The following is a 26,964-nucleotide window of genomic DNA, read 5'->3' on the forward strand; positions in this document are numbered from 1 at the left end:
CTCTCCATCTCCTGAGACACTCCACCCCCAAGGAGGGTCTTTGGTGGCCAGACCTTGCAGCACAGCTGGCCCTTCTGCAGAAGGAGGCTCCAGTGGGTTGGAATTGAAGAGTGCCGAGAACCCTGGGTCTGTCCTTTCCGGCTCCCTGTGGGTGGGCAAACAGACCCCCTCTCCCCCATCCCAGAGCCCCTGCTGCGGGGGACAGAAGGGGACCAGGATGCCACCTTGCCCTCAGTGGGATCTCTGTCCTTCTAGGATCAAGGTCCACGTGCCCACAGGCTTTGCTGCCTTCCCTTGTGAGTTAATGCATGTGCCGGAAAAGTGGGTGAAGTTCAAGTATCCGAAACTCGTCTCCTATTCCTACATGGCCCGCGGGGGCCACTTTGCCGCCTTTGAGGAGCCAGAGCTGCTGGCCCGGGACATCTGCAAATTCGTGGGGCTGCTGGAGCAGCGCTGACCCCCGTGGGGCTGGCCGTCACCCGCAGGCTCCCCGGCCGATGGCTGTCCTCCCTGCCCCAGGACCCTCCCAAGGAGCAGGGAGAACCCCCGCTTCTCTTTGCAATGATGTACACCCCACACCTGTCCCCCGCCTCTGCTGGCCCCCTGCTCACTGCCCCCCTCCAGCGCTCCCACACGCATGTCAGTGATGATAAATGATTCTATTCCTAAGAATGGCTGGAAGCAGGTGACATGGGCACACCCGTCCCAAATGGAGAGGCGTCCCAGTACAGCTGGCAGGTTGGGTCTGGGTTGGGGAGGGGGGTCCCCATTGGGAAGGGGGAACAGGCCCGGGGTGGGGGGGGGCACCGGGACGCTCCACCCCCTCCTCATGTCCCTGGCTGCCGAGAGCAAGGGGCTGCTGTTGGGGGAGGAGGGGGTGGGTGGCAGGGGGCCTGGGCCACCACCCACCTGGCCCATGTGCCTCTGGCACCCCCTGGAGGCAGTGGGAGGCTGCCAGTCCCCATCCCCACAGGGAGAAAAAGGAAGGGGCCTCCTGTCCTTCCAGCCAGGGTTGCAGCCCACCCAACCTGGCCTGGCCCACTGCCTGCCTGTTCCCACAGCAGCTCCCGAATCGGAGGGGAAGGGCTGGACACCGGCCATCGTCTGGACCCTCTCTCCAGCTGGGATCCGCTGCAGGCTTTTTGGTTATTGGCTAGTTGAGGGGTCTTCTGGGGCTGGTCAAGTCGCCTGTCCTCCCTTGTACCAGATTCCGTCACCACAGCAGTGGGGCTGGGGTGCATAATTCCAGTACGGGATTCTGCGCCAATCCCCAGGGACGGCGTCCCAGCTGCAGAGCTGGACGTTTGTGCAGGAGGGGGACCTACAAGTGAGCTGGGCTCAGAGCTGCTCAGCTCCCATCCCCTCTGCCGTGGCCAGAAAGGCCAGTGCTCACCACTCAATGGCAGTCCCAGCCTGCCCCCTCGGCCAAGGGCAGGAACACCTTTCCAGTTCCATCGCTTAAGAGCAGCTGGGCTTAAAACCGGTGGGAAGTCATCCTGGGCTCAGCCTGAGTCAAGCCGCCTTCCCACCTGGGTCTCCTCTCCTGGCTCCGAGCCTGGCCCGGCAGCCCTCAGGCCTCCTGGTAGGCAGGTATGCTGCTGTCACTGTCCCTGGGGCCCTGGGACAGTCTCGCTGATGCTGTGGATGGCGCCATAGGTCTGCTGCTGCTGCGGGGACAGGGCTGTTCTCTCTGAGGACGGGCCACTCAGAATCCGGGGGACGTAGGGCTGCCAGCAAATGGGGGAGGAGGGGCTGAGTGCTTGGAGCAGGGGGTGCGGGGGGAGCCGGGCATGAGACTCCAAACCCGCTCCTCCCCCGCTTCCTGCTGCGAGGCCCCAGAGCCCAGTGAAGAAGGGGACTCAGGCCCTCCACCTGTTCTGCCTCCTCCCCTGTATGCAGGGGCAGGTGACCTCCGGGAATGCATCTTTCTGAGAACCCTCTCTCCACTGGGGCTGGTCCGAGGACAGACACACAGTCACAGGAGCACCTGGCCCAGAGAAGGCAGGGGCAGGAGTGAAGGCTGCTCTACCCTGGGTCTCTGGCAGGGACCCTGGGGGCCTCCCACGGCAGGCACTGGGGCCACCCCGTTTCCTGCACACTTCCACAGCCACAGGCCCCTACCACACTGCCCTGGGTGAGGCCTGAGCGCAGGGGGCATGAAACCTGCAGAGAAGGAACCAGGGCCTGAAACAGGAACCAGGGGATGGGGCGGCATCTTGGCCAAATGTGGCTTCACGGGCATCAGTGATCACTTCTGGAATGTGGCTTCACTCATGCCGGTGAAGCATTCCGTGGGACAAGGGATTCCTTCTGGAACCGTGGCTGCCACATGATCGAGGCACTTTTGCGTTCCCCCCCCCCGGCCCCGCCCCAGGGAGCCCCCCAGGCTGGTGGCTGGGGAAGAAGGAGAACTTACCGTGAAGGTCGCTGGCCTGGGGGCATCTGCCTCACTTCCTCTGTCGCTGCCTGAGTCCTCCGTCTGCAGGGGACAGCAAAGACGCACCATGATCAACAAAACCCATCTCCCTGAACCAGCAGCCTCAGAACAAACCGATCGCTACCACTGGGATGACAGTACCGGCAGGCACCAAGCTCCCTGCAGCAGGTGGGGGGAGCGGCTTGGTGGGGAGGGGAGGGAAGCCGCACATCGCACCCAGCCACCCGTGCCTTCCCCATGGATAAAACATGTCCAAACGTGGACAAGACTGCCGACAGGCTGGGCTGTGACAAGGCGGGGACTGCCCCCACCACCTCCCCACCCACGTCCCCGTGGAACCCCTTACCCTGTAGTTCAGAGGGCTGAGGTGCTTGAAGCATCCAAAGCAGGTGTAGGCCACGCAGACCAAGATGGTTAGCAGCACGACCAGGAGCGTAAACAGGGTGAGGGGGGCCCTCAGACCTGGGGACAAAGGGATGCCGGTCGTGCTGGGGGGGAGAGGGGCCGCAGCTGGTGCGGCAACCACGTGGGAACGCTCCGCGGCCAGGAGGGTGTCGTCTAGCCAGGAGCAGCCAGAGGGGGACCCGCTGAATGGCTGGCTGGCCCCATCCCTGGTCAGATTTCAGGAGCTGGGACCCCAAGCCCCGCTTCCTTGCTGGGCCGGCTCCCTGGCAGCTCCATGCCCTGGGCTAGGTGGGATGGAGTCCCCCACCCGACCGGGGCTCGGCCACAATCCTGCCTTTTTCATCTGCCTGAGAGTGTCCGCTTCTCCTCTCACGGGCCCCCACTTCTGACTGCGCTGATGCCCTGGGCCCACCAGCGCCCCAAACGGCGGCCTACACCGGCTTGCCCTCTCTGGTTCAGGCCTTCTCTGTAAGGTTTCTCCACTGACTTGGGGTCCCCGGGGTCCCCCGGGCTCCAGCCAGCTCCAGCCCTGCTGCCCCCACCAGCCCTTGCCTGGGACCCACGTTCCGATAGGGCACCCCAGTGAAGGATCCGACCAGCCGGTATGCACGCAACACTGTGAGCCCCCCTCCCCCACCCACCCCCTGCAGCCCGCCCTGGTCAGAAGGGCCCCTCACCCAGGCGCAGGAAGGAGAAGAAACAGAGCCAGAAGAGGCACAGGATGGGCGCGGCCAGAGCCTGGTTCACGGCTGCCAGGTGGATCCTCTTCTCTAGCTTGGCCGGGAGGTAGGCAAAGTAGAGATTGTGTCGGTCCACCATGTGCTTGAGCAGGATGTAGATGAGGCCTGTGGAGGTGGGACTGTGAGCAGCAGACCTGGCTGGACCACCCCAGCCACGGGCCCACCACCTCCTGCTTCCTGGGACTGGCTCCGCGGCCTGCCCATTTGGAGCCCAAGTAGTATGTCTAACATATAAATATATACATATTTTGGTGCCGAAACCTGGGAACCTGAAGTTTACTTTAGTGGCAAGACCGTGGTCTCCAAGGTCAAAGGTCCCCAGTCCAAATCCGGGTCTGCTCCTCACTCTGTCCTACTTCATCACTGGGTTTCATCAGTGAAAGGAGGACAGAAACCACACCTGCCTCGCAGCCCGTGTGGCACGTGGCGGCAAGATCCCGGTGGCGTGCAGCGCTGCAGGCCTGGCTGAGCGCGGGCAGTCTGCTGCAGAGCCGTTCTGATGGGGGGTGACCCAGCACCCACCCCCAGCCACTCACCGAAGGGTGCGATGATGGGGCAGGTGATGCTGTAGGCCATGATGACCGTGAAGACACAGAGCACCCACGCGTACATGGCGCCGAACTCGTACTGGAAGGCCTGGGTCTGGGTGGAGGGGCGAGGAGCTCAGTCTGGGCTGCCGGGGGACAGCGCAGGGACAACTTCCGAAACAGGAGGCGCACAGCTACCCCCACCTCTTGGGGTCCCTTCTGCCCTCCACAAACCTCCAGCCTTGCTGGGCTCGCACCCAGGCCACCCAGGACCACGAGGATTCGCGGGCCTTTCACGTGTCTCTCATTCTAATCAGGGGTGCTCAGGACAGTGACCCCAACCCCGAGGCTTCAAGGTCAAGCCCCCCACGGAGCCACATAGCGTGGCACAGAGGCTGGGGTCCTGGGGGCAGTCTACATCCAGGCCCCGCCCACTGCGCCCCGTACCTGCTTGACATTCCTGCGTTCGGCAGCTGTCTTGGCCATGAACATGCGGAAGGTGTAGAGCACCAGGCCTGGCAGCCGGAGCAGCTCCATCCCGTTGCCGATGAAGGCCGAGGCGATGACGTAGTTCACAAAGAAGGCACCCTGGTCAGGCAGGAAGACGCACCTGCAGGGCCACCAGTGGGTGGGGGGTGAGCCGAGGCCGGGAGCCTCTGTCCCACCATGCAAGGTGCTTCCAGGGCTCATTATTCCTCCCTCCCCAAGTGGCTCCATTCTCAGGAGTAAGTCTCAAAGAAGGAACAAGACGGCCACTAATGGAGTTCCACCCTCAGAGATGACCCCCTTTAGGCACAGCTGGCACATTGTGGATCCCCTCCCCCGGTGCCCGCCAAAGGCTCTGCCCGGGCTGGGAGGGGTGCTGGGGAGGTGCCAGGCCCCCGGGCCGCTGGAGGAGAGGACTGTCGCAGAGTGTGCTCTGGACCACCCACCCCCCACACCGCCCCAGCCGAGCCCCCGGGGAACATGTCTCAGGGACTGTGGCTCCCAAATGCGGCGCGGCCGACACCTACTCCAACCTGATGTAGCCTTCCGAGGAAGTTTTGTCAAAGAGCCACCGGAAGAAAAAGTCCAGACTGGGGGAGGAAAAAACGAGTGCCATGAGAATTTCTGTCCCGCGCTCGCTGCGCTCACCAGGCATTTTCACATTTTCTGCTCAAAGCATCAGGCAGGACCTCCAGGTCCACGGTCCTTGTCTAAGATGCCGCTTAACTGCAGGGTAACCAGTCAAGCCACTCTCCCAGCAACTCCCTCCCTTAAAACAGATTCTCCGTTCCCTATGGGGAAGGTCGGAGCTCCGTTTTGTTCTCAAGCTTCATTTAAGGAAGAGACCTCATCTCCAGAAGAATCCGTGAGCCCCACAGCACCCTGAGTGGGCAGGATGGGCGTGGATGTTGTCAGGGATGTGCGTGCCCCACCCCCAGACCGTCTCCCCTCTACCGGGGACCAGCCGAGGGGACCAAGCGATGTGAACTCTGAGAGGTGGTGGCAGTGGGTACCTGGTGAGGCCCAGGGAAGGCAGGATCAGCACCATGAAGATCAAAAATATGTAGACTTTTGACATCATGATCCGGTTCTCTCCAGACCTGCAGGAAGTTGTAGGTGGGTCCTCCCAGTCCCCCAGGTGCTCCAGGTGCCCGGAAGGCCCCTGCTTGGGGGGGAGTCCTGCCCTGGGGGTGGGGGCCAGGCACTCGCGGTGCTCACTCACTTGGTCCAGTGAGACTCCAGCAGCGTGGAGTAGTACACAACGGTGGGGAGCAGGGCCGAGAAGGACCAGAGCAGGAGGGTCGGGAAGAACTGGCTAATGATGGGGTCCTGGAAAACAAGGGCCACAGAGGAGACAGGTGGAGGGGCCATGGGCGCCGCAACACGGTGACATCCCCCAGAGCCGACACCGGGCCTGGGATAGGGTGTGTGTCCCATGACGTTGGCCGAACAGGCCGTAACCGGCCTGGATGGGAGTAAAGCTCTTCGAAGCGAAGCAAGGAACTTCACAGGCAGCCCCCATCACCTCTGGGCCCCCCAATACACAACCAGCAGTGGCTGCCAAGGGAAGTGGGCACACCGAAGCCGGGTGCCCTGGGGCAGATACCCACTAAGCTCCCGCCTGCCCAGTGAGGGCCCCATCCCGTGTGAGCCCACAGCACCCACAATTATCATCACATGGGCTCACAGACTCACCACTCTCCCTGATAATGAGCATAACCATAGAAAATCTGGTGAAAACCAAGTGGCATACTTCAGAGACTCAATAAAGGCCAATTTCTAGAAAATGCTACTGAGTCCCCCTACTGAATGAGGGGGACTGTACCTGGGGTACAGTCACTTGAGATTCCAACTCCTGGTTTTGGCTCAGGTTTTACCTCTGGGTCATGGGATCAAGCCCCAAGTCAAGTTCCACACTCAGTGGGGTCTGCTTGGGATTCTCTCTCCCCTCTGCCCCTTCCCCACCTCCTCTCTCTCTCTCTCTCTCTCTCTCTCAAATAAACAAATAAATCTCTTTAAAAATGTTACTGATGGGACGCCTGGGTGGCTCAGTGGGTTAAAGCCTCTGCCTTCGGCTCAGGTCATGATCTCAGGGTCCTGGGATCGAGCCCCGCATCGGGCTCCCTGCTCAACGGGGAACCTGCTTCCCTTTCTCTCTCTCTGCCTGCCTCTCTGCCTACTCGTGATCTCTGCCTGTCAAATAAATAAATAAAATCTTAAAAAAAAAAAGTTACTGAAATAGACGAGACTAAATTAACTACAGAACAGCCATGGATCGGAGATCTGGGAGGGGTCCGTCCTCAGAATGGTGGCCAGTGTCTGTAGATCCCTGTTTTACTGTAAGAAACCCAAACTAGGGGCGCCTGGGTGGCTCAGTGGGTTAAGCCTCTGCCTTCAGCTCAGGTCGTGTTCTCAGGGTCCTGGGATTGAGCCCCACATCGGGCTTTCTGCTCAGCGGGGAGCCCGCTTTCTCCTCTCTCTCTGCCTGCCTCTCTGCCTACTTGTGATCTCTCTCTGTCAAATAAATAAATAAAATCTTAAAAAAAAAAAAAAAAGAAAGAAAGAAAAGAAAAGAAACCCAAACTGGTTTATGGAGAACAGAAAACGGGGCTCCGCTCTACAAGTCCACCTCCAAAGAACAGGCCTTGGCCACACATCCCAAGATCGGCAAAGGTGTGAACATTTACCAGCTTTAATTCTAAGCAAAACTGCTTAGTGTTTGCTGTGTATTTCTTTATTCTCATACCACGTCAGGTAGGAGAGCTCCAGGCACACATTAGCTCACGGTGGGTCCAGCCCCGCAGCCCATGAGGGTGCTAAGGCAGGTGCTCTCACTCCAGCCGTTGGATGAAAATCCAAGGCTCAGAACTCACCAGCCACCAACGGCACAGCAAGGGCCAGCCCCGTGTGCTTTCCCAGGGCATGACTCACAGAATGTCAAGAGTAATTGGAAAAAAGAAAAATGACTTAGGGTCCAGCAAAGCTAATTATGGGAAACCAATGCCTTTTTAAGCAGATGACCATTTAGGGAGTGTTTGGCTATTCTGGATTTATCTAAGATTTTAAAACTTCATCGGTTTCCTATCTAGGCTCAATGGTTTTGTAACAAGATTATTAGACACTGGAGCATGACAGAGACAATTGCCATTCCAATGCGTGAAGCATTTGTCACTCCTTTCTACCTGCCCCCCAGCACCCTCCCACGCAGGAGTCAGCCACCGGTCTGGCCTGGGGGACACGTGGGGGAGCTGAGCTGTGTCCACGGGGCCATCGGTGAACCTGGAGCATGACGCGGGGATGAGGACAGCCTGGCAGAGGCCCTGGCAGGAGTGTCCTCTATGCACCTGCACCGCTGGCCTCACCCCTGCTTGGAACCACCGCTCCCAGCTCAGTGCCGGGCCTTGGCTCCCGATCCACCCACCATGCCTTCTCGCCACCCTCCCCGCAGCAGAGGCCTTGCAGCACAGTCACTCACGTTCAGCTCGTGGATGGGTTTGGTGACATTGAACTTGTCTATGGTGGACAGGATGATGGAGGGCGTGGTCAGGAAAAACAGTCCCACGAAGAGTGTGAAGTTGATACCCAGCCACTGGAACCACCAGCGGAAGCCCTGGATGGACAGGTTCTTCCTGCAGGGGGAGGACACAGGCCCCAGAGGCTTATCTCCTGGGCTCTGGCTGCCTGCCATGCCAGCAGCGGCCCCAGAATAGGTGGGTCAGTGGGTCAAATTTAGACACGGCAAGACACAGGGCAGAGGACTCCGGCGGGGGGCTCATTTTGACCTCAGGGGTATAGGCAAGTGCCCTGTACTGACCCTCAGCTTCAGCCATGTCAGATCTGGGGTCCCTTTGAGCTCAGAGGGAAAGCAGGTTATGCACAGCGAGCATGACTCCCCAGCCACAGCGTCAGGGCCAGAACCCATCGAAGAGGTCCCATGAGCATACAGGCAGAAAAACAAGGCTCCGGCCTAGGACTGCCCAGCCATGTCTGCAGCCCTGGTGACTAGTGACACACCCTCCCCAGCGGGGCCGGGGCTGGGTGCAGGGAGGGGGAGGCAGGGGACAGCAGGGCCTGGGCCCCAGCCCACCACAAACAGACAAACCACCCCCAAGGTTGGTAAGCCCTGTGACGCAAGGAGCAGAACTGTCAGAGGCCAGTGGGGACGAGCACCTAAATGTTGATCTCAGCAGGGGGAGGCGGTACTGAGGCCAACTGTGCTGGGCCTCTCCTGGGGCTGTCCTCACCCCTGCGTCATGCTCCAGGCTCACTGATGGCCTCGTGGACACAGCTCAACACCCCTGCATGTCCCCCAGGCCAGACAGATGGCTGTCACCTGACCGAAGCCTGTACGGGGCTGGGGCGGTGGGTGGGGGATGGGGGACAAGAGCTGGAAGCCCGCCCTGCTGCTGAGCCTTGCAGGGCCCAGTCCCAACCAAGTAACATACTTGCATTTCAAAGATACAAAGTATGAAAAAGAGAAACATCTCAACTGAAAAGTAACTGATCATGTGTAGAAATGATACTATTTTGGATAGTCTGGATTCATGGGAGTGAAGCCTGGGGCATGGACAAGCCCCCCTCCCACCGGCCGCACACACACCATGCGCCCCCCCACCCCCCCGCCCAGCCCTGGAGAGGAGCAGGGGCCACATGCCAGCCTCCCTGACCGCCAGCTCCCGCCCGGGCTTCCCAGTGACCCGGCAGCCCCAGCAGGCACCTGCCCTGCCCCAGGGGCTCACCAGCAGATGTCCTCAGGGTAAGTGGCAAAAGCCACTGTCCATTTGGAGGTGTGGAGCTCCCTGCTGCAGGAGGACGGCTGGGGCTCCCCTTTGCACCGCAGGCTCTGACACTTACAGGCATTGAAATCCTTCAGGATGCTGCCAGGGAAAGCAGAAGTGGCCAGGGTCTGTCTGGATGCCTGGGGACCACGTACACACATGGCAGATGGGACCCAGTGAGAGCGGGGGCCCCCGGGGCAAGGGACCTTGGCTTTATTAGTTTATTACAGGTGATGCTAAGAAAAGCCATGCCCGGCACTCTCTGGGGAGGATTCTAATCCCCAGAACAATTGGGTAAGCCAGGGAGGACTTCTGCTTCACGGATAGAGAAACTGAGGCTCCACCAACCAGTTGTGTGCCCCTCCATCTGACTGTTTCCCACACTGTTGCATGGCCTCGACCCGCGGCTCTTCCCCGGGCTACCCCCTCTGCCCACCCCGCACACTGGAGCACTATGGGCACATCCTGCGGCCAGGCCAGGGTCTCACCAGCCCTCCCCCAACTCCTTCCTGCTCTGACACCCTCCCCAGGACAGCCACCTCACCCCTTGCCATCTCCGTGCCCCCCACTCTTGCCTCAAAACACCCTCTTTCCACGGGTCCCCTCCTGGCTCTAGCCTTGAGGCAGGGTCCATTCCTGGGCCCATGCTGCCCACAGAGAAGACAGGGGAAGGGGCCTCTGTGTGGCCACCTGCTGTCACCAGTGCTCTCCCGACCCCAGGCACGGGACTGCTTTGGGAGTGAGCACCCCATGCCAGCCTACATCCTGCAACCCTCCCCAGGCCTCAGCTCAGCAACAGGGAGTCCAAGAGTGCTTGGGGGTGTGGTGTGCATTTGTACAGGGATGGGAATCCTGGGCACAGAAGATCTGTGGTCCAGAGTAGACATCTGAAGGAGGGCAGCGTCTGTTCTGCCAGGCAGAACACTGGACAGAGGCAACAGGATCCCTGGGGCAGCTGGTGAGAGCCCAGCAGGAAGGTGAGTCTGCGTCAAGCTGAGAGGGGCTCAGAAGAGTTACCCCTGCCCAGCCGTCACACACACATGGGCTGGGATGACCGGGGGTGTGCAACGTCCCCAGCCACACCCGGGGAAGGAGATGGAAATGCCACTAGCAAATCCGAGGGGTGGGTTCCGCAGGACCACCTGCATCCAACAGGGACAGTAAGTCACCTGCAGGGGGACCAGAGTTGGCCGGGGAAGGGTCCCACTCACTAGGTGGCCATGGACTTCTCCTGGAAGGTGACGAAGGCCATCCCCAGTGGCTGCTCCTGGACCCGGCGCTCCTCCTCCATGATCCTCTCGGTCAGCCTGTCCTTCAGACGCGTGTAGTAAGCGATGGCGTCCTCCTGCCGGCGGACACACCCCCTGATGACCAGGAGGCCAGCACGGGGGTTGGGGACCAAGCAGCGCGCTCCTGCAGGGACCGGGCCCTCACCCACTCACAGCCGGGCACTTCGCAGCAGCAGAACTGGCCACAGGGCCTGGGGTTGATCAGGGTCCACTGGCCTGTCTTTGCCCGTAGGCTCGTGTAATAGCTCAAGCTCTTCTCCGTCTTCTTCCTGCCCGGGGCGCCGGGCGGGGCAGCGGGCAGTGCGTGAACGTCAGCCTCAGACACCAGCCGCCACCAGACCCGAGCAAGAGAGGGGCAGAGTCGCCCTTCTGCCTTCCCCAGGGCGAGCAGGAAGGAGGGCGGGGTCTCGGCAGGGGAGGGGGACCCCAGGTCAGCCTCCCCTTACCTCTCGCTGCACAGGGACAGCAGTCTGGCCACATTGTAGCACAGCTGGACGTCCAACACCTCACATGTGGGGTACGCGTCCCTGTGCCCAGAAGATGCCTGTTGGAAAAGAGGACCCCCCGGGGCAGGGGAGACCCCCACATCTCCACGCCTTTTATTTTTGTGCCAACAGAGGCCTCTTTTCTCTTTGTCTTTTATCAATGGGGAAAATTTTGAAATTTAATACAAAGAGGCCTTTTCTAAGAGCATGAAAGTCACTGCAAGTGACGGGTTTAGACCCTCATGGCTTTACGTCAGCGGGTGCTTGTGGCCAAGGCTGGACACCACAGCCGACGTTCTCCACCCACCCAAGGGAAGACATTTATCATTGGCTCTAGGTCACGTCGACCTTGGACCCCTGAAGTTCTATCCAGTCTGTGACCCTTTTGAAGGTCACAGACCTTTCAGGTTTAATGAAACCGAAGGACCCTCAGTCCAGAAAATGTGTGCACCCTCATTAACCATCCGAGTAAGATTGTGTCTATTTGTACGCATGCTGTGCACATCCTCGCCATTGACCAGGAACTGGTAGGGGCTGATTTAATCCTCGTCGTAACCTGGGAGGTTTCATCCCCGTTTTCCAGATGAGGAAAATTGCGTTGGACAGGTTATAGGACTTGTGCCCCAGGCCACACAGCTAGTGGCTGTCGGGAACCGCGATCTGCCTCTGGGCAGCTGCAGTACCGCGTGACCTTCCCTCCCCCGGCACATATAATCCACCCCCGCCATACGCCAGGCACACTTCTGGGTACATCTTTGTGAGAGACAAAGCCCACCACATGTCAGTCATTGATTTGAACAGCAGGACAAGCCCAGGTCCCAGGAAGAGCACTGGGGAAGAGAACCCCAGCGTGAGCACCCCAGCCACAAGGCAGATGCCAGGTCGGGCCCCAGGGGTTGCTGCGGCCCATGCACCAAAAGAGCCGCCTCTACTGAGGGAGCTCCGACCCAGGGTCTGCGCGGTAGGAGGGGGCTTTTCTTGGCTAAGGTTGTACAACAAATGACACCATTGCTTTCCACGCTGCCCAGCAGGGCCCCTCAGGAGCTGTTTCAAGAACAGAGGAAAAGGACGCCAGTACGGTGTTTACATAAAAGAGTACTTCTGAAATACTTGGAGCTGCTGAAGAGGTTAGTCAATAAATTGTAAACACTCGCTTTACACCTCTGCGTAGTTCTTTGCAAATGGTGCCAAGCTACACGGTCCTCTGCCCCAGCCCGCTCTACAGATTACTGACCACTGAGCTGGTGGAAGTGAGGACAGACTGAAGCCCAGCTCCCTCACCAGCAGCCCAGGGGGTCCAGGGGCCTCTGCACCTGCTCTGTGCCCCGCCCCCAATCCTGCTGCTTCACTGCTGACCCTGCGCACACCTCCTCCCCACCCCACCACCTGCAAGAGCCCTGGGGCAGGTGCTCAGTGGGTGCTGCGGAGATGGAGGTCCTGCCAGGGAGAGCTTGGACTCAGTGAATGGTGAACTCTGTGAGGACAGGGCCCCGGACACACGTGTCCCCTGCCCAGACGCCTGTGCATGGAAGAGCCAGCCCTGGGCCCTCCCCTTCGGAGACAACCTCTGTCTCGGGCGTCAGACTCTGCACAGCTGATGCCGAGGCACCCAGGGGAGGTCATCTTCCTGCTGCTCGCCAGCTGCTTATTTGCCCCTACACCTTGGCCTCCCCTCCGGCTACTATGGTCACCTGGGGTGGCCATGGTGGCGGGCAGAGGACAGGCCAACCCAGCTGGAAAACTTGCATGCCACCAGCAGCCACGCGATGCCCGTGTGGCAGGGCCAGGCCCTGCTTGAGGTCTCCCGGTCCCCAGACAGGACATGGATGCTCCCCTAAGGCACTTGTCCCACCGCAGCCCTGCTCACCGGAAGTGGTTCTCCACAGTCTCCTTCTTGGTGTCTCTCGGGAGGCCCGTGATGAACAGGGTCCGCCTCACCTGCCGGAGAAATGCCCCAGGGAGAGAAGTCAGCAGGGCCAGGCTGTCTGCAGGCAGGCGCCACTCTGCAACCCTGTTCCAGCCTCCCCGAAGAACACAGTGGGAGCTCGGGAGGCTCGGGTGCCCTCCTGCCGCCTGGCCAAGGCTGGACAGCTGTCATTCCCACGGAATCGTCTTGCAGGCTGCACAAAGAGTACCCTGCTGCGGCAGTCCTGCGAGCCTCCCTTGCATGACAAGACAGGGAGAAGGAACCCAGAGAGGGTGAGTGACTCAAATGTGGTCATACAGCAGATAAGAGGAGAACCCAGGCCTGGAAACAATCCACGGGCACTCCTGTGCCCCCATCTAGCTGTGGCTGACAGAGAGAGGGCTGTTTGCAGTCCGACCTTCCACGAAGGTGCTGAAAATCAGCAACCACAAGCCTGAACCCCACAAATTTAAGGGCTTAGTTGGCAAAATGGAGGGGAAAAAATCCGTGTTCTAAAATGATCAGAATTTTGGGGCACCTCAGTCATTGACCATCTGCCTTGGGCTCAGGTCATGATCTCAAGGTCCTGGGATCGAGTCCCACGTCAGGCCCCTGCTCAGTGGACAGTCTACTTCTCCCTATCCCACTCCCCCATGCTTGTGTTCCCTCTCTTGCTATCTCTCTCTCTGTCTCAAGTAAATAAATAAATAAAATCTTTTTTAAAAATAAGATAAAATAAAGTAATCAGAATTCTTTTTTAAAAAGCAAAAGGCAGAGGCACCTGGGTGGCTCAGTGGGTTAAGCCTCTGCCTTCGGCTGAGGTCATGATCTCAGGGTCCTGGAATCGAGCCCCGCATTGGGCTCTCTACTCGGCAGGGAGCCTGCTTTCCCCCCTCTCTGCCTGCCTCTCTGCCTATTTGTGATCTCTGTCTGTCAAATAAATAAATAAAATTAAAAAGCAAAAGACATTTTTACGTGCTGACACGCCAGCCAGGTTCCGCAGAGGCCCTGGATTTAAGCTCACTGCTTGCCGGGTCATACGCCAGGGGCACCGCAGGGCTCCGACTCCCCCTGCACCCCCAGCCGCACTCACCAGGCTCTCTTCCTTGTACCAGATGGACTGGGTGTGGTGCCGCATGAAGCCCACGGTGAGGATGAGGTAGAGGACAGCGAAGATGGTGTGCAGCCACAGAAGGTCATTGCTGGGGGTCGGGGGAAGCACCACCTGCTGTGAGGGCTGGCTCCCGAGCCCGGATGCAGGTGCAAGGATGGGGCCACACGCCCCTGCCACGGAGGGGCTCTCGCACATCTGCCCACTGGCTGAGGACTCTCTGGCCGAGCCCGGGCCCCAGAGCCTGCCTTCCCCTTTGTGGGTGCCCCCCGCACGCCCGTCAGCCCCCACCCCATACTCACTCGGTCTGCAGGTTTGCTATCGTCGTCCTCCCAAAACTGTAAGGGTCTTTGTCTGCAGAAAAGGAAGACACTTAGTCCCAGGATCAGGCTGGGGGAGGAGAACGGGGCCCAGTCACCTCGGTGTGTGGCCTCGGGCCCATCAGAGGACCTTGACCATCTGTCCAGTCTTTCCAAAGCCCCACCAACCAAGGCCTCTGCTGAACTGACTGCTTCTTCCCAACCCGCCACATGGGAAAGTCAACATTGGAATTCCTCTTGCTCTGAGATTCCTGTGACACTCTTTGAAAATTTAAAATCAGAGGTGCCTGGGTGGCTCAGTTGTTAAGCGTCTGCCTTTGGCTCAGATCATGATCCCAGGGTGCTGGGTTCGAGCCCCGTATCAGGCTCCCTGCTCAGTGGAGAACCTGCTTCTCCCTCTCCCATTCCCTCTGCTTGTGCTCCCTCTCCCGCTGTGTCTTTCTCTGTCAAATAAATAAATAAAATCTTAAAAAAAAAAAGAAAATTAAAAATCACCCTAAGCTGGGCCCAACACCAAGCTGGGAATCACTGGGCAAAAGAAGTGCATTCTTGGGGCGCCTGGCCGGCTCTGTTGGCAAAGCACGCGACTCTTGATCTTGGGGTCATGAGTTGGAGCCCCAGGGTGGGTAGAGAGATTACTTTAAAAAATTTTTAAAAAGGGAAAGGAAAAAAGTGGATTCATGAGGCATTTTGAAAGCTGACTTCCTGCAGTTGCTTAGAAACATTGTTCCACGCTCTGGTTTTGACTTTGAGCATCACCATCTTCCAGATCCACTAATTATGGCCTCTGGATTGCGTGGGGGCAGGAGAGTGTAAAACACACTCCAAAAGCCCCATTTGACAAATCTTGGGGTTTTAGTCCTCGAACTGGGACAGAATCAGAAACTGACATAGGGGAGGGACACAGCTATTGGCTGGGGGGAGAGGTGGGTTCTTCTCCAGACCTTGGTGCACAGGGAGGGCTCCAAGAGTTGCCTCAAGGACTCCTCACTTGTGAATGTGAGCAAGAGTCCTGGGGTTCTGCCCTATCACAGGGAAACCTGTGGCTCTGCCCCAGCCCAGGTTGCATGGGATGAGGGGTCATTACCTAGCAAGTCACCCGAGAGGTTGACAGGCAGGATGACGCACAGGGACAAGCAGCTGACCACCACCAGCAGGAAGATGATGTGTCTCTGGAAGGACAGGTAGTGGATGGCGTCCTCCCCACACCACTCCAGGATCTGGTCATCGCTGGCCGAGACACGCACATGGAATCTCCGTGAGTGGCAGTGACAGGCCCAGCCACGGGTGACCTCACCGGATCCTCGGGACCAGCCTGGGAGGTGGTTCCCATCCCAACCCGGTGTTCTACCTACGAGGACACGGAGGCGCGGCCAGCGTCCCCGGTCACACAGCTTGTGTGGGGACTCCGGAGCCCCCACAGCATCATGCCTGGGAGCCATCTGTGCAGGGGTGAGGTGTGGAAACAGCCCCCCCCCCCGCGCTGCTATGAATAAGCAAAGCCACTGACAAGGGGGCTGCTTGGGCTCTCCTCTTTCCCAGGGCTCCCTCAGGTCAGCTGTGAGGCAGGGGGGAGCAGGTCCTGGAAGCATTCCAGGGCTCTCAGGTCCTCTGCCATCCCGCCTCCTCCCTGCATCCTTCCGGGGCCTCACAGGGGCTCCATCCTTTCCTGGGTCCCATATCTGGAAGCTCCGGCTGGCTTGGGGACCTGGAAAATTCCAGAGGCTCACAGCCAGACCTCCAAGCCAGGAGGCAGAAGGAGGATTTCCCTCTTTCCCACTCTCCTGACCAGGAGGTACCCCAGGGAGCCAGGCTCCCGAAAGAAGGTGGGAAGGGTAGTGATGGAGACTCAGAACAATGAATGAGCGATGCTCATCCACGGTGTTTCTGGGGACGTGCCTCTGACTTCTCGCTGGGAGGGACAACTTCAAGGAACCTGAGGGGCCTCCTTGAATGTCCATTGTAATGTTGGCCATGAGCAGCTGTTAGAATTTAGTTGTAGCCTCAAAAACGTCAAAGTGTTGTCCTTTCTGAGACAGGAACAGGAGAAGACTCCAGGGAGTGGACATGGGAAACACGTCTGACAATGTCACAGAGACAAAGCAGGATACACGCCGGTCCCTGCAACAGCCCTCCATGAGAAATGTGTGTCCCCGCGCGGGGTGGGGTGGGGGACTGTAGGGGACATGCAACCAGAAAATCCGGGCATAGGGAGAGAATCCCGCCTCAGAGCCGATCTGCCCACTGCTATTGTGGGTTACCATGGAAATGATGAGTCAGTGTCCTCTGCGGCTCCTCTGGATGGTGGTTGGGGAGTGTCCCCAGCCCAGGGGCAGGGGCATGGCCGGAGAGCAGCCAACCAAAGACCACACCCTGGGCAGCTCAGGGGTGGGAGCAGGGCGTGGAGGGTTCTTGGCAACCTCAAATTTGTTCTCACTGATTCTTTTCCTTATGTGGTGGACTTTTTGCGCGGAGTACACGTGACTTACAGTGTCAGGAGAAATGTCTCCTAGTGACACGATTCTGCAGTGGCAGAGAAGGGTGGGGTTGGCAGACACCCCTCTCCCACCATGTCATCCTGGGCCCCCTCCTATAGTCAGGGAAACTGAGGCCCAGAGAGAGGGACGTCCCCAGCACTCCATAACTGCCACGCATCATCAGTTCTGAGAGGTCCTTCCCATATCTGGGTGCCCTGGAAGGATGCTCCCTGCGATTGCAGCAGACCCTAGCTGGACAGGATTTTTCCCCGCAGCCCCCGCATCTTAAAAACAAGGTAACTTTTAACCCAATGAGGTGAATGTACTAAAGCATCATTATTTCTCCTCTTTGCTCCGAATAGACACAGAAGCCTGCTGGGTAGAGCCTCTGGCCAGGCGTGTCCATGTTAGATACTAAGAAGGCATCACTCCCGCCTAAAGCCCAAAAAATCAGCTTTAGTGAGCTCGTGCAGGGATGGTCCGGGACACCCAATTCTCAGCCCCCACATCCTGCTTTGGACCTGAGCTGAGAAGCGGCCAAGAGACCCCATCTCAGGGTCGGGCCATTTTGGCCTTTCCTCCTCGTGGGTCAAACACGCAAAAACCCACCCGAGAAAGACAGCCAGCCAGCCAGACACCCACCCACCCACCCACACACACACACCGACACACACCCCAGCCACCGTGCTGTACTCACTGCAGGCGGAAGATGGCAGTCAGCCAGGGGCAGCATCCCTGGAAAGGCAGAGAACAGGGGTCAGCCATGAACATCTGTGTCTTTGGGAGGCAGATGTGATCATTGTCTGTGACATTAAACAACCCCCTAACGTCACCTGGTGTGAAAGCAATGCTTTTGTTCCCAATTCAGCAAGCTACCACATGTCCCCAGAGTGACAGGGTCTCCATGCTCCCACCCCATGCCTGGAACACTTGTAAAAACCTCTCAAGCTTTGACAATTGGAAGAATCATACAGGCTCTAGGGGCAAATGCTGAACTTGAAGAGAGAGCTGATGGGAGCTCAGGACAGCTGCAGAGAAGCTTCCACAGGCTTCTGTTTGGTTGACCAGAATGACAGGCTGAGAGATGGGATGGATGCAGGGAAATGAGCCTCGTGGATGGGACGGTCCTCCCCGCCCACAGTGGGATTAGGGAGGAAGGAGGGGATCTGAAGGTTTTACTGTCCATCACATCTCTTACAGATATTCCCCTCTAAAGCTGGGCTATCCCCTGGCTGGGAGACACACAGGTTTGGTCACCATCCCTTCAGGGCGACAGGGCTGGATAGGGCATGGTCCCTGCGCAGAGGTGGCTCAAACCAGCAGCAAGCCCTCAACAAATTGTCACACTAGTCCCTGAGTGTGAGCACAGAGACGAGCATGGGGATCGCAGGGGATGTGGGGAGCCGTCTGCCTGAGAGTTGATCCCGTCCCGTGCTCCCCACAGCTGCATCCTCCCTGCGCACGTCCCAGTCTGGTGGCTTGGTCAGTGTAGGGACGAGCTGTCGCCAGCACCGGCCACTCAAGACGCAGGGTCCCGAGTCAGCTGCTGAACAGACACATGGCGGCCCTCCCCTGCCTCTGCCCCTGCCACGGCCGCACCAGTCCCTTCAATACCAACCAGCTCGCTTTCAAAATCTTGTTGCCCGAAAGAGGAAGATGAAGATAATCTCTGGAATCTGGACTCACTAGAAAAAAAAAAAAGGGAAGAACGACAGAAAATTCCTTCCCCAGGCCTATACTCGGTGTCCAGCATGCTGCTGCCTTAGAGCTCCGGGCCAAAGCTTCAAGCCCGCTGCAGAGCAGGCACAAGGTGTGACACGGCCCGAGGGGTGTGCAGACAGGGCGAGGCCCACACCTGCACGTGAGAGCCGTGACACTCCACCTCACAGGGGACGAGGGCCCAGGGCTTAGGCATCAGCAGAACACCCCCGTACCCCATGTCCTGGGGCCCCAGCGCAGCCACTCATCCACATAAATGGCCTCAGAGCATGGACGTCTGTGATCCGTTTTCCCCAGGTGTTAAACAGAACTCAGAACAAATGACGTGTTCTGTCCGAGCCATGGCTCGCCAACACCAGCACCGAGGCCACGGGGAAGGAAGGCGTCTGTGCCCCCTGCCCCGCATGCACAGACCATGTTACACCACGGCCCCATGGAGCAAGAGTGGCAGGGGTCGTGTGGTGAGCGCCCGAGGAGGCTGGGGGGGCGAGAAGCGGGCACACGAGGGTCTCCCCCACAGCTTCCCGTTCTGCATTTGACATAGGATCCAGGCCGTGCGGCAGCAGCTGAGCTTGGAGAAGCTGGCGTGCAGGCCTGGAGTCCAATGCCCCCTTGGGTGTCCTGAGCCGTCAGAGCCTAGGGTAGGGGGGTGTCGGGCCAAGGGGGGGCCCTGCTTCCCTACAGACTAAACCGACACTGGCTAAGCAGGGTCAGCCCCCCACGCTGACCCGGCACAGGGACAGGGGCAGCTCCCTAACCTGCCTCGCCTCATCCCAGCCCCAGACTAGCTCATTTCCAGAAAAGACCCTTGAAAATACTCAAGGTCAGAAAGACAGCTTCTCCGTGAAAAGCCCTACGTATTCGAGGCAGCTGGGTTTCCTCCACAGCCTGAAGCCAACGGCTCCTGGGGCACCGGCCTGGCAACAAGTGCAATCTAGACTCAGCATCCCCCAGGGGCCGCCAGCCCGTCCCACAGACGGACGGGGACACACACACACACACTTGAGGTGACGTGTCCTCAGTACCTGTCAACTTCCGACACCAGCGCAATGCGGCCATAATCCCAGAATCTCCTTCTTATGATGGTAAACACTGAAATTAAACACTAGAAGGAGAAAAGAACTTCTAGTTAGAAAGAGACAGCTGTCTTAGAGGCAAAGCCCATTGCCCTAAGCTCAGTGGAGCTGGGAGGGCCCAGAGAGGGTGTTGAGCTGCCCAAGGCCACACTGTGCCAGGGTCGGTTGGATGCTCTGCACACCCCCTTCGCCAGCGCCCATCCACACTGCGCTGGGCCTCCGGGGGCCCCCCTCGTCACACACGCCTGCCCCGTTCCCTGCTCTCAGGGCCACAGCACCAGCCACAACTTCCCCAGCCCGGACGGGCCTTCCTTGGCTCCTGAGCAGGAAGACAAGCCCAGGCCCCGCAGCTGCCCTGGGGACCAGTCTCCCTTCCCTTTACACAGATGTGCATGTTTGATTCCAAGGTGCAGCGCAGCCCCAGCCCAAGCGAGCAGCCGAGAGACCCTCACTTGTGTGTGGTTCTCTCGGACAGGCTGTGCCCACCTAGGACCTGCTGCTCTGGGGCCCTGGGCTCATCTCATCTCTCATCCTTTTAGCTGCCCTACGCCTCCTCAGACCTGGGCAGGCCTCTCCCTGCTCCCACATAGGTTCCCTCCCTCCAGGTTCAGGGAGGCAGAGACAGCCATTTCCATCAACACAACCCTGCTTCCCGGTCAGGAGCTAAACTTTTCAGTGTGGGTTTTGTCTCCCTAAAGCCAGAACCCCACGGGGGCTGCGCTCCTGCTCCCTGAGGAATTAGCTCCAGGTGGGTAGGGAGTTGGCGACTGTCTCCAGAGGCAGGTGAGTCATGCCTTAGGGTAAACTTGAAGGCTGCTCAGGGCGAGCTCCTGCCCCTGCCTTCTTGGGGTGTGGACATTTCCCACGCGCCCACGTCTTCCAGGCCCCGCCGGCTCCCGGGTACACCCCAGAACATCCCAGGATAAAAATCCACTGCCTGCAGGCTCCCACCTCAGCCAGGCCCCCTCAGCCATGGCCACCTCCGTCCCAGATGTGTCTTCTTGGCCCACTGCCCCCACCCATGCTGCACCCCATTTCTCCCATGGGCTCTGTCACGAGGCGGGAGAAGGCATCAGGAGGGGAGCAGGCCAAGGAAGGTGCACCTGACCCCACCGCCTGCCACCTGGCCAAGGTGGGTCAGCACAGGGGAGAAAAGTCGTATGCTACAAACGGGGGGGGGGGGGGGGGGTTGGGAACAGGGCGGTCTACACAAAAGAGAGGCCACTGTGTGAGCCAGCTCTGAGTAAAGCGGGCCTTTTCCTTAAAAGGCCCAGGACCCAGTGAGGACAGGAGATGACGTTTCTAACCCAGGAGGTGTGGCCACTCTGATTTGAACCCACACCTTCTGTCCTCCCCTTTCATCCCTGTGGATACCCTGCTCCCGTGGGCCTCCCCACATGACAGGCCACTAACTCAACATCAAGGGCACAGCCACATGGGCTCTTTCCCTGCAAAGCCTGGCGGGATCTTCTCCAGAAATCCCGGAGGAAAGATTCCTGACCCCTGCTGTGCAGAGGGACACAGGCAGGTCACAGCCACAGCTGGAGGGCAACACAGCAGGCATCCACACTCAGGTAAGCCTGGCTCCTCACCTGACCATCCCAGGAGGCCTGGGGGGACCGGGGTTGGGGGGAAAGCGGGGGAGGGGGGAGGGGGCATCTCACCAGGAAGCAAACGACGTCTATGAGCAGGACAGTGGGGACGCCTCCAAAGGTGACTCCCTGCAGCACGGTGCTGTTCTTGGCCGAGTTGTAGCAGTAGGAGTCATTGGGCCGGTCCCCGAGGCCCAGCCGCCCACTCAGGGACACAGCCTCAGACTGCCACAGCTCCAGGGACCGGGGGCCGGTCATGGCGACTGTCCTCCCTGGAGAGAAAACCTGGGCCGACAGTCAGGGCGTGGATGCCCCTGCGGTCTCCCGGGCCTGTGCTGGCGGAGCCCAAGGTGGGGGCCGGCAGCAAGGAGTCGGGAGCGGCTGACACCAGGCCCCGCGCGCCTGGCAGAGCCCACGAGAATAGCTCCATTGTGGGGACAGTGTCAGGCAGGGGGAGGGCTGGTCCAGGACACAGCCCGCAGCCTCCTGGAGCGGGTGAACAGGAAGGAGGGGAAGGTCAGGGGCCACTGGGGCTGCCGACGAGAGCATCCTGTGGGAGCTGCGGGGAGCTGGAGAGGGCAGGCAGGGGACAGACAGGAGGGAGATAAAGGTGGGGAGTAAGGCAGGAGTGAACAAGTAAGAAGGGACACCCAAGGGGCAACACCGGTGGATCCCTGGGAGCCACAGACGGGCCGCCGGCCCCACCACTCCTGTGCTGTCCAGCCGGGACCTCGGACACAGGCCATTCCGTCCACTTGGAACCGAGGCTCGGGGGCTCTACGGAGTGAGTCAACACAGAATCGGCCCCCAGACCCAGCCTCTTCCTGCCACACCACACTCCCCGTCTGGCACAATGACAAACACACAGTAGCTCAGTGAAGGCCCAGAAGGGGCAGTGGGAGGAGGCCGAGGCAGGGTGGGGGAGCAGGAAGAGACGGAGGAGGAGGGGAAAGAGGGAGGGAGGGTTCCTCAGGGACTCCTGGAGCGCACTCCCAGCTCTGTCCTCTCACCAACCGCCCCCCCTCCCAGTACCCTCAGTCAAACTGGAAGGCCCAGCATTTCCAAAGCAAATATCACTCCTGGCTGGTTGTTGACCTTTCCTTTCTGAGGCTCCCGGCACTCCAGTGAAGCCAACGGAAACCTCTAGGGTTGTCTACTGACACCAAAGGCCCGGAGTCGGCGCCCAAGTCCTGGCCCCCTTCTCATGCCGTCTGCGGCCGAAAAGCCGCAGGAATCCTCGGCACCCCTTCCTCAAGCTCCCACTGCCCCCGTCTGGTGAAACTCATTTGTCCTGCTAGGTCTGAGATTTCTTTTTCTGTTTTTTAAAAAGATTTTCGCTTTCTTTCTTTCAGAGAAGGAGCTCATGGTGGGGGAGGGGTGCAGAGGGAGAGGGAGGGAGAGAGAACCCTCAAGCAGACTCCGTGCTGAGCAGAGAGCCCGACATGGGGCTCGATCTCATGACCCTGAGATCACAACCTGAACCAAACTCAAGAGTCAGACACTTAACGAACTGAGCCACCCAGGAGCCCCCAGCTCTAATATTTCTAACCTGTTATGGAAACAAAACTCCTGGGGACAAGAAGAAAAGGTACAGACAACCAGGTGTTTGGACTACCTAGGAATGCTGCTCCGCTGTGTGTGGGCTGGTGAGCGCCACTTCTGGCCCCTGGGGCTGGCTGGCTGGGGACAGTCTCTCTCTCTCTCTCTCTCTCACGCACACACACACACACACACACACACACACACACACACACACCAGGAAGAGCAGGAAGGGGGTTTGGTGGCAGGTCCTAGGGCCTGGGAGGATCCCCCAGAAGGCCGAGTCACTTTCTTCCCCCATAAGAGATTTGGCAATGACTGGAAGATACGAGGCCAGAGCCATGGATTTGGTGGCTCTGAACAGAGTCCCGGAGACTCCCGTGGGAGGCAGATCCTGCGGCTCGCCCAGCGGCACCACCCGACAGCAGGGCCTGGCGCCTGCCCCTCCCTCCTGCCCCACACTCACCGGCAGGGAGGACTGTGGGCGCGTCCCTCCGAGAGGTCCTCACTTGGAGCCGGCTCCGGCTTCGGCTCTGGCACACACAGAGGCAGCCCTGGCCGCCTCCCAGGACGCCTCGGGCCTGCTACTCATTTCCTGCAGGGCCTCCCTGACCCCAGGACCGGGGAGCACCAGCCTTCACAGGCTTCCCTAAGGAACACAGGAGGCCCGAGTCACTGGGGGCGGCCTTCCCCAGCCTGGCACACTGCCCTGTGCTCACACCTGCCCTGAGTCTCTGAACTCAGACACCCACATGGAGCCTCTCACTCTCTCCCCAGGGGGGCTCCCCCAGCCTGGTCTCCCCCCAGCTCCCAGAACTGGTCCTGGGCCCTCCTCTGGGCAATCTGCTCCTCTCTCCTCCTCCAACATCAGCAGCCTCTCCCCTCTTCTCCAGCTCCTGGAACTGCAGGGACCGGGGAGTGTCCCCCCCTATGAGGGCAGGGGTGGCCGTGGGCTCCAGGACCTCAGCGGGCCCCCAAGGGCGGCTGCTGTCTGAGGGTTAGCATCAGGAGAGGGAACACAGAAGAACAAACAAGGAAGCCTGAAAGCTGACGTGGGAAGAAACTGCTGTGAAGGGAAACCTGGGGGGCTCAGTGGGTTGACCATCTATCTGCCTTGGGCTCAGGTCATGATCCCAGGGTCCTGGGATTAAGACCCAAAACTGGTTCCCCGCTCAGTGGGGAGCCTGCGTCTTCCTCTGCCTGCTGCTTCCCCTGCTTGTGCTCTCTCTTTTTCCCTGACAAATAAATAAATAAAATCTTAAAAAAAAATTAAAAAAGCTCACAGAGGGAGCACTGTCCCTGGGAGCAGGGGCCCCGCAGGAGGAAGCTTCCTGTGCTTCCCCTTCCCCCTCCAGCTCTAGGCACACCTCTAAGTCACTTTCCTCCTGCCAAACAGGCTCCCTGGGGTGGTTTTACAAAGTTGGGCAAGAGCTCATGAGGCCAGCCAGCAAACACTGCCAGCCTGGCAGGGAGCCTCGCGGCACCTCGGACTAGGGCCCCGCTGGGTCAGCCCCTTCTTGGGGGAGCGCCCAGGTGAGGACAGGGCTTTGGAGGCCCGCTGCCCTCTTGGACCTTTCAGCTCCCTTGTGAACTGTCCCTGCGCTATACACGTCCTCTCCAAATTCTGCTGAAACATCATGGTGCCTCCAGAACCAGCCCCCCCGCACCCCATCTTCCCGAACAGACAAGCTCTGACCTGACAGGTGGGGGCACAAGCACCACAGGGCAGCCCTGCCTGGCTGGGACCATTGGGGGTGAACCAGGAAGTAGCCCCCGTGTCCACAGGACGCACGGGCAGTCTTCCCATTTACAGACCCGCTTAGGCGAATGCCTCATCCGTGCCTCACAGAGAGCTCTCTAGTAACCTGAAGGTAGGAGAGGCCAGGGGAACAGCAGGTGACTCAGGCCCCCACCTCCAAGTGCAGCCCTTGTGCACCCCAGAATCTGGCCATGACCATCGGGAGGGAGGACTGAATCCAACAGCCGGCCTCAAACTTGCCAACGCTAAGCCACCAGCCACCTGAGTTGGCAGCCAAGGCAGCCAGGACAGGCCCCTGACCATCAGCACACCCTCCTTCCAGAAAAGCCAACAGAATGTGGCAGGAGGTTCGTGAGCCCTGTCAGGTCTTGTGAGAAGGCCCCATTCAAATTCAGGGTATTTTTATCAGCACAAACCTCCCGACAGCAAGACTACACGCAGCTGCAGCCCTTCAGCCACAGGACCGGACTCAGAGAAGCTTGCCCAGCGAACGCAAAGGTCTTAAAGCACCACCAGACAGGACCCAGGAGCCTGGACCGCTGTTTCCCTCCCTAGCACGGGCCCACCAGCCTCAGGGAGGCAGGGCACCCAGAAGGGCACCCTGAGTTCTGCACTTACAGGGTCTCTGTACCATGTTGCTTAGACAAGTGGCTTAAATGCTCAGTGCCTTGACTTCCTTCTCCATAAAATGGGGGTGATGATGTTGTTCCTCTTACAGGGCTGTTGGGAGGCCCACACCTGAGACAGCCCCCATGAAGCACTTAGCCCAGGGCCTAGCCCAGTGAGCACTCAAAAGGTCTGGGTTTTTATTTTAAGTCACTCTTCCAACTAGTTGGGGAAGCAATGTCAGGACTCCCTCTAATGTTCAAGAGGGACCTTTCTCCAGGACACTAAACAAACAAGAGGCCATTGTGAAGAGGAGGGGGCCTCTGCTTCTCTTCCCATTCTCCTGGAAGCAGCACACTTGGGACTCTGACAGGTGTCAGAGGGTGGGGGGGAGGGAGAAATACTGATTGTTCCTGCAGGGAGGGATGATGGGGAGTCTTTCCCGGTCTCCATGAGTGTCTTCAACCCTGTAGGCACCAGGGTCTCAGAAGGGCCCCAACGTGCCTCCACAGCCGCCCCCCACCCCTGTCCCGTGCCCCAGCTGGGACTTGGGGAGCACAGCCCACCAGCCTAACCCGGAACCCCGGGCCCTGTGGGCGCTGCTGGCACGCAGCCCCGCAAGTCCGACGGGGAAGGAAGCTGGTGGCCACTTGGTCTCCCGCCCCGTGGAGTCCTACCCTTGAGGACACCGCCTGGGGCTGAAACGGGGAGGCCAACCCAGAGTCTCAGGTAGCCAGTCCTATCAGGTCCCCGAACCTGGGCGGTTTGGTTTCCTGGCAGAACTCTCCTCACCCTCCCCAACCCTGGGCCTCCCTCGGGGCACCCGCAGGGCCGTGGCAGGGGTCACTGAGGAACAGTCCCCAGGGCTTCCACCCCCGCCCAGCGGCTGGGGGGGACTCGGGCGCCCGCCCTTTCGCAGGACCGCCACGCAGAGTCAGAGAAAGAAGAGCCCCACCCGCCCCCCACCCAGGCCCCCGGCTGCGCTCCTCGCTCCCGGTCAGGGTTGCGAGGTCGGGCTCCCGGGGACAAGTCCCCAGGGGAAGGGGAGGGGAGAGGGAGCCTGGGGGCGGGGGTAGTCCGGAGAGGCTGTGGGCAGGGGACCCGACCCCCCGCTCCCACCCTGCGCCCCTTCCTCCCTACCTGCGGCGAAGGCGCGGCGTCTGCACCTGGCCGGCTGGGGCGGCGTCCCGGTCACTCAAAAGTTGCAAAGGGAAACTCGGGCGCCTCCCGCACATGCGCAGAGCCGCGCGCGCCGGCCCCATTGGCGGCTCCCCCCCCCGCCCTCGCCCCCCCCCCCCGCCCTCGCCCCTGCCCCGCGGGACCGCAGCCCCCCCGGGAGGACGCGCGGCTCGGCTCCGGGCGGAGGTCGCAGGGCCGCTGGCGACCCCGGGAGCCCGAGCTGCGCGGCCGGGTCGGGAGCTCCTTCTCCCCCAAGCGGGGCGGAGCGCACGGGACGGGAGGCAGGGACAGGTCCACCGCCTGCCCGGGGTTTCCGTATCTGCAGCCCCGGGCCGGGGAGCCGGGGACCCTCGGGGCCTTCCCGGCACTATCCCTGGGGACCCTCGCGTGGGCACCCTGGCGACCTCTCGGGCCTCTCTCACGTCTGAGCTCTCCTCTTTCACTGCCACGTTCAAGGCCTTCTCGGTTCCTCCCTGCCCCTGAATGGCCCGGCCTGTGGCTCTCTGCCGTGAGGTGCGCCGGGGTGGGAGCCG

At 60.0% G+C, this 26,964-nt stretch overlaps 2 protein-coding genes across 9 annotated transcripts in view; one reads left to right on the top strand and one right to left on the bottom strand.

Moving 5' to 3' along the window:
- Window positions 1-669, top strand: part of EPHX1 (epoxide hydrolase 1) — a 34,243-nt gene extending 33,574 nt beyond the window's left edge. For all 4 annotated transcript variants that reach the window (XM_045983276.1, XM_045983274.1, XM_045983273.1 and 1 more), the window contains exon 9: window positions 256-669. In XM_045983276.1, the coding sequence (XP_045839232.1) occupies window positions 256-457 (202 nt within the window). In that variant the 3' untranslated portion in view covers window positions 458-669. The remainder of the gene's footprint in view (window positions 1-255) is intronic.
- Window positions 645-26,538, bottom strand: TMEM63A (transmembrane protein 63A). Of its 5 annotated transcripts, none has more exons than XM_045983265.1 (25): window positions 26,393-26,538; window positions 23,354-23,536; window positions 21,421-21,620; window positions 19,706-19,785; window positions 19,538-19,597; window positions 18,580-18,646; window positions 17,659-17,696; window positions 15,572-15,714; window positions 14,467-14,518; window positions 14,147-14,255; window positions 13,015-13,085; window positions 11,109-11,189; window positions 10,808-10,931; window positions 10,585-10,718; window positions 9,335-9,472; window positions 8,071-8,224; window positions 5,818-5,924; window positions 5,609-5,695; window positions 5,123-5,185; window positions 4,557-4,719; window positions 4,119-4,224; window positions 3,520-3,687; window positions 2,784-2,899; window positions 2,417-2,479; window positions 645-1,727 (listed from the first exon to the last, which is right to left on the bottom strand). In XM_045983265.1, exons 3-25 carry the CDS (start codon window positions 21,604-21,606, stop codon window positions 1,602-1,604), a joined length of 2,436 nt encoding a protein of 811 aa, XP_045839221.1. In that variant the 5' UTR covers window positions 21,607-21,620; window positions 23,354-23,536; window positions 26,393-26,538; the 3' UTR covers window positions 645-1,601. The 5 variants fall into 5 exon arrangements, with proteins under 5 accessions (XP_045839221.1, XP_045839220.1, XP_045839222.1 ...); XM_045983264.1 differs by having other exon boundaries at window positions 21,421-21,633; XM_045983266.1 differs by lacking the exon at window positions 19,538-19,597 and having other exon boundaries at window positions 21,421-21,633.
- Between the last annotated feature and the right edge of the window lie 426 nt (window positions 26,539-26,964).

The sequence above is a fragment of the Meles meles genome, chromosome 17 (genome assembly GCF_922984935.1).
Source record: "Meles meles chromosome 17, mMelMel3.1 paternal haplotype, whole genome shotgun sequence".
NCBI lineage: Eukaryota > Metazoa > Chordata > Mammalia > Carnivora > Mustelidae > Meles > Meles meles.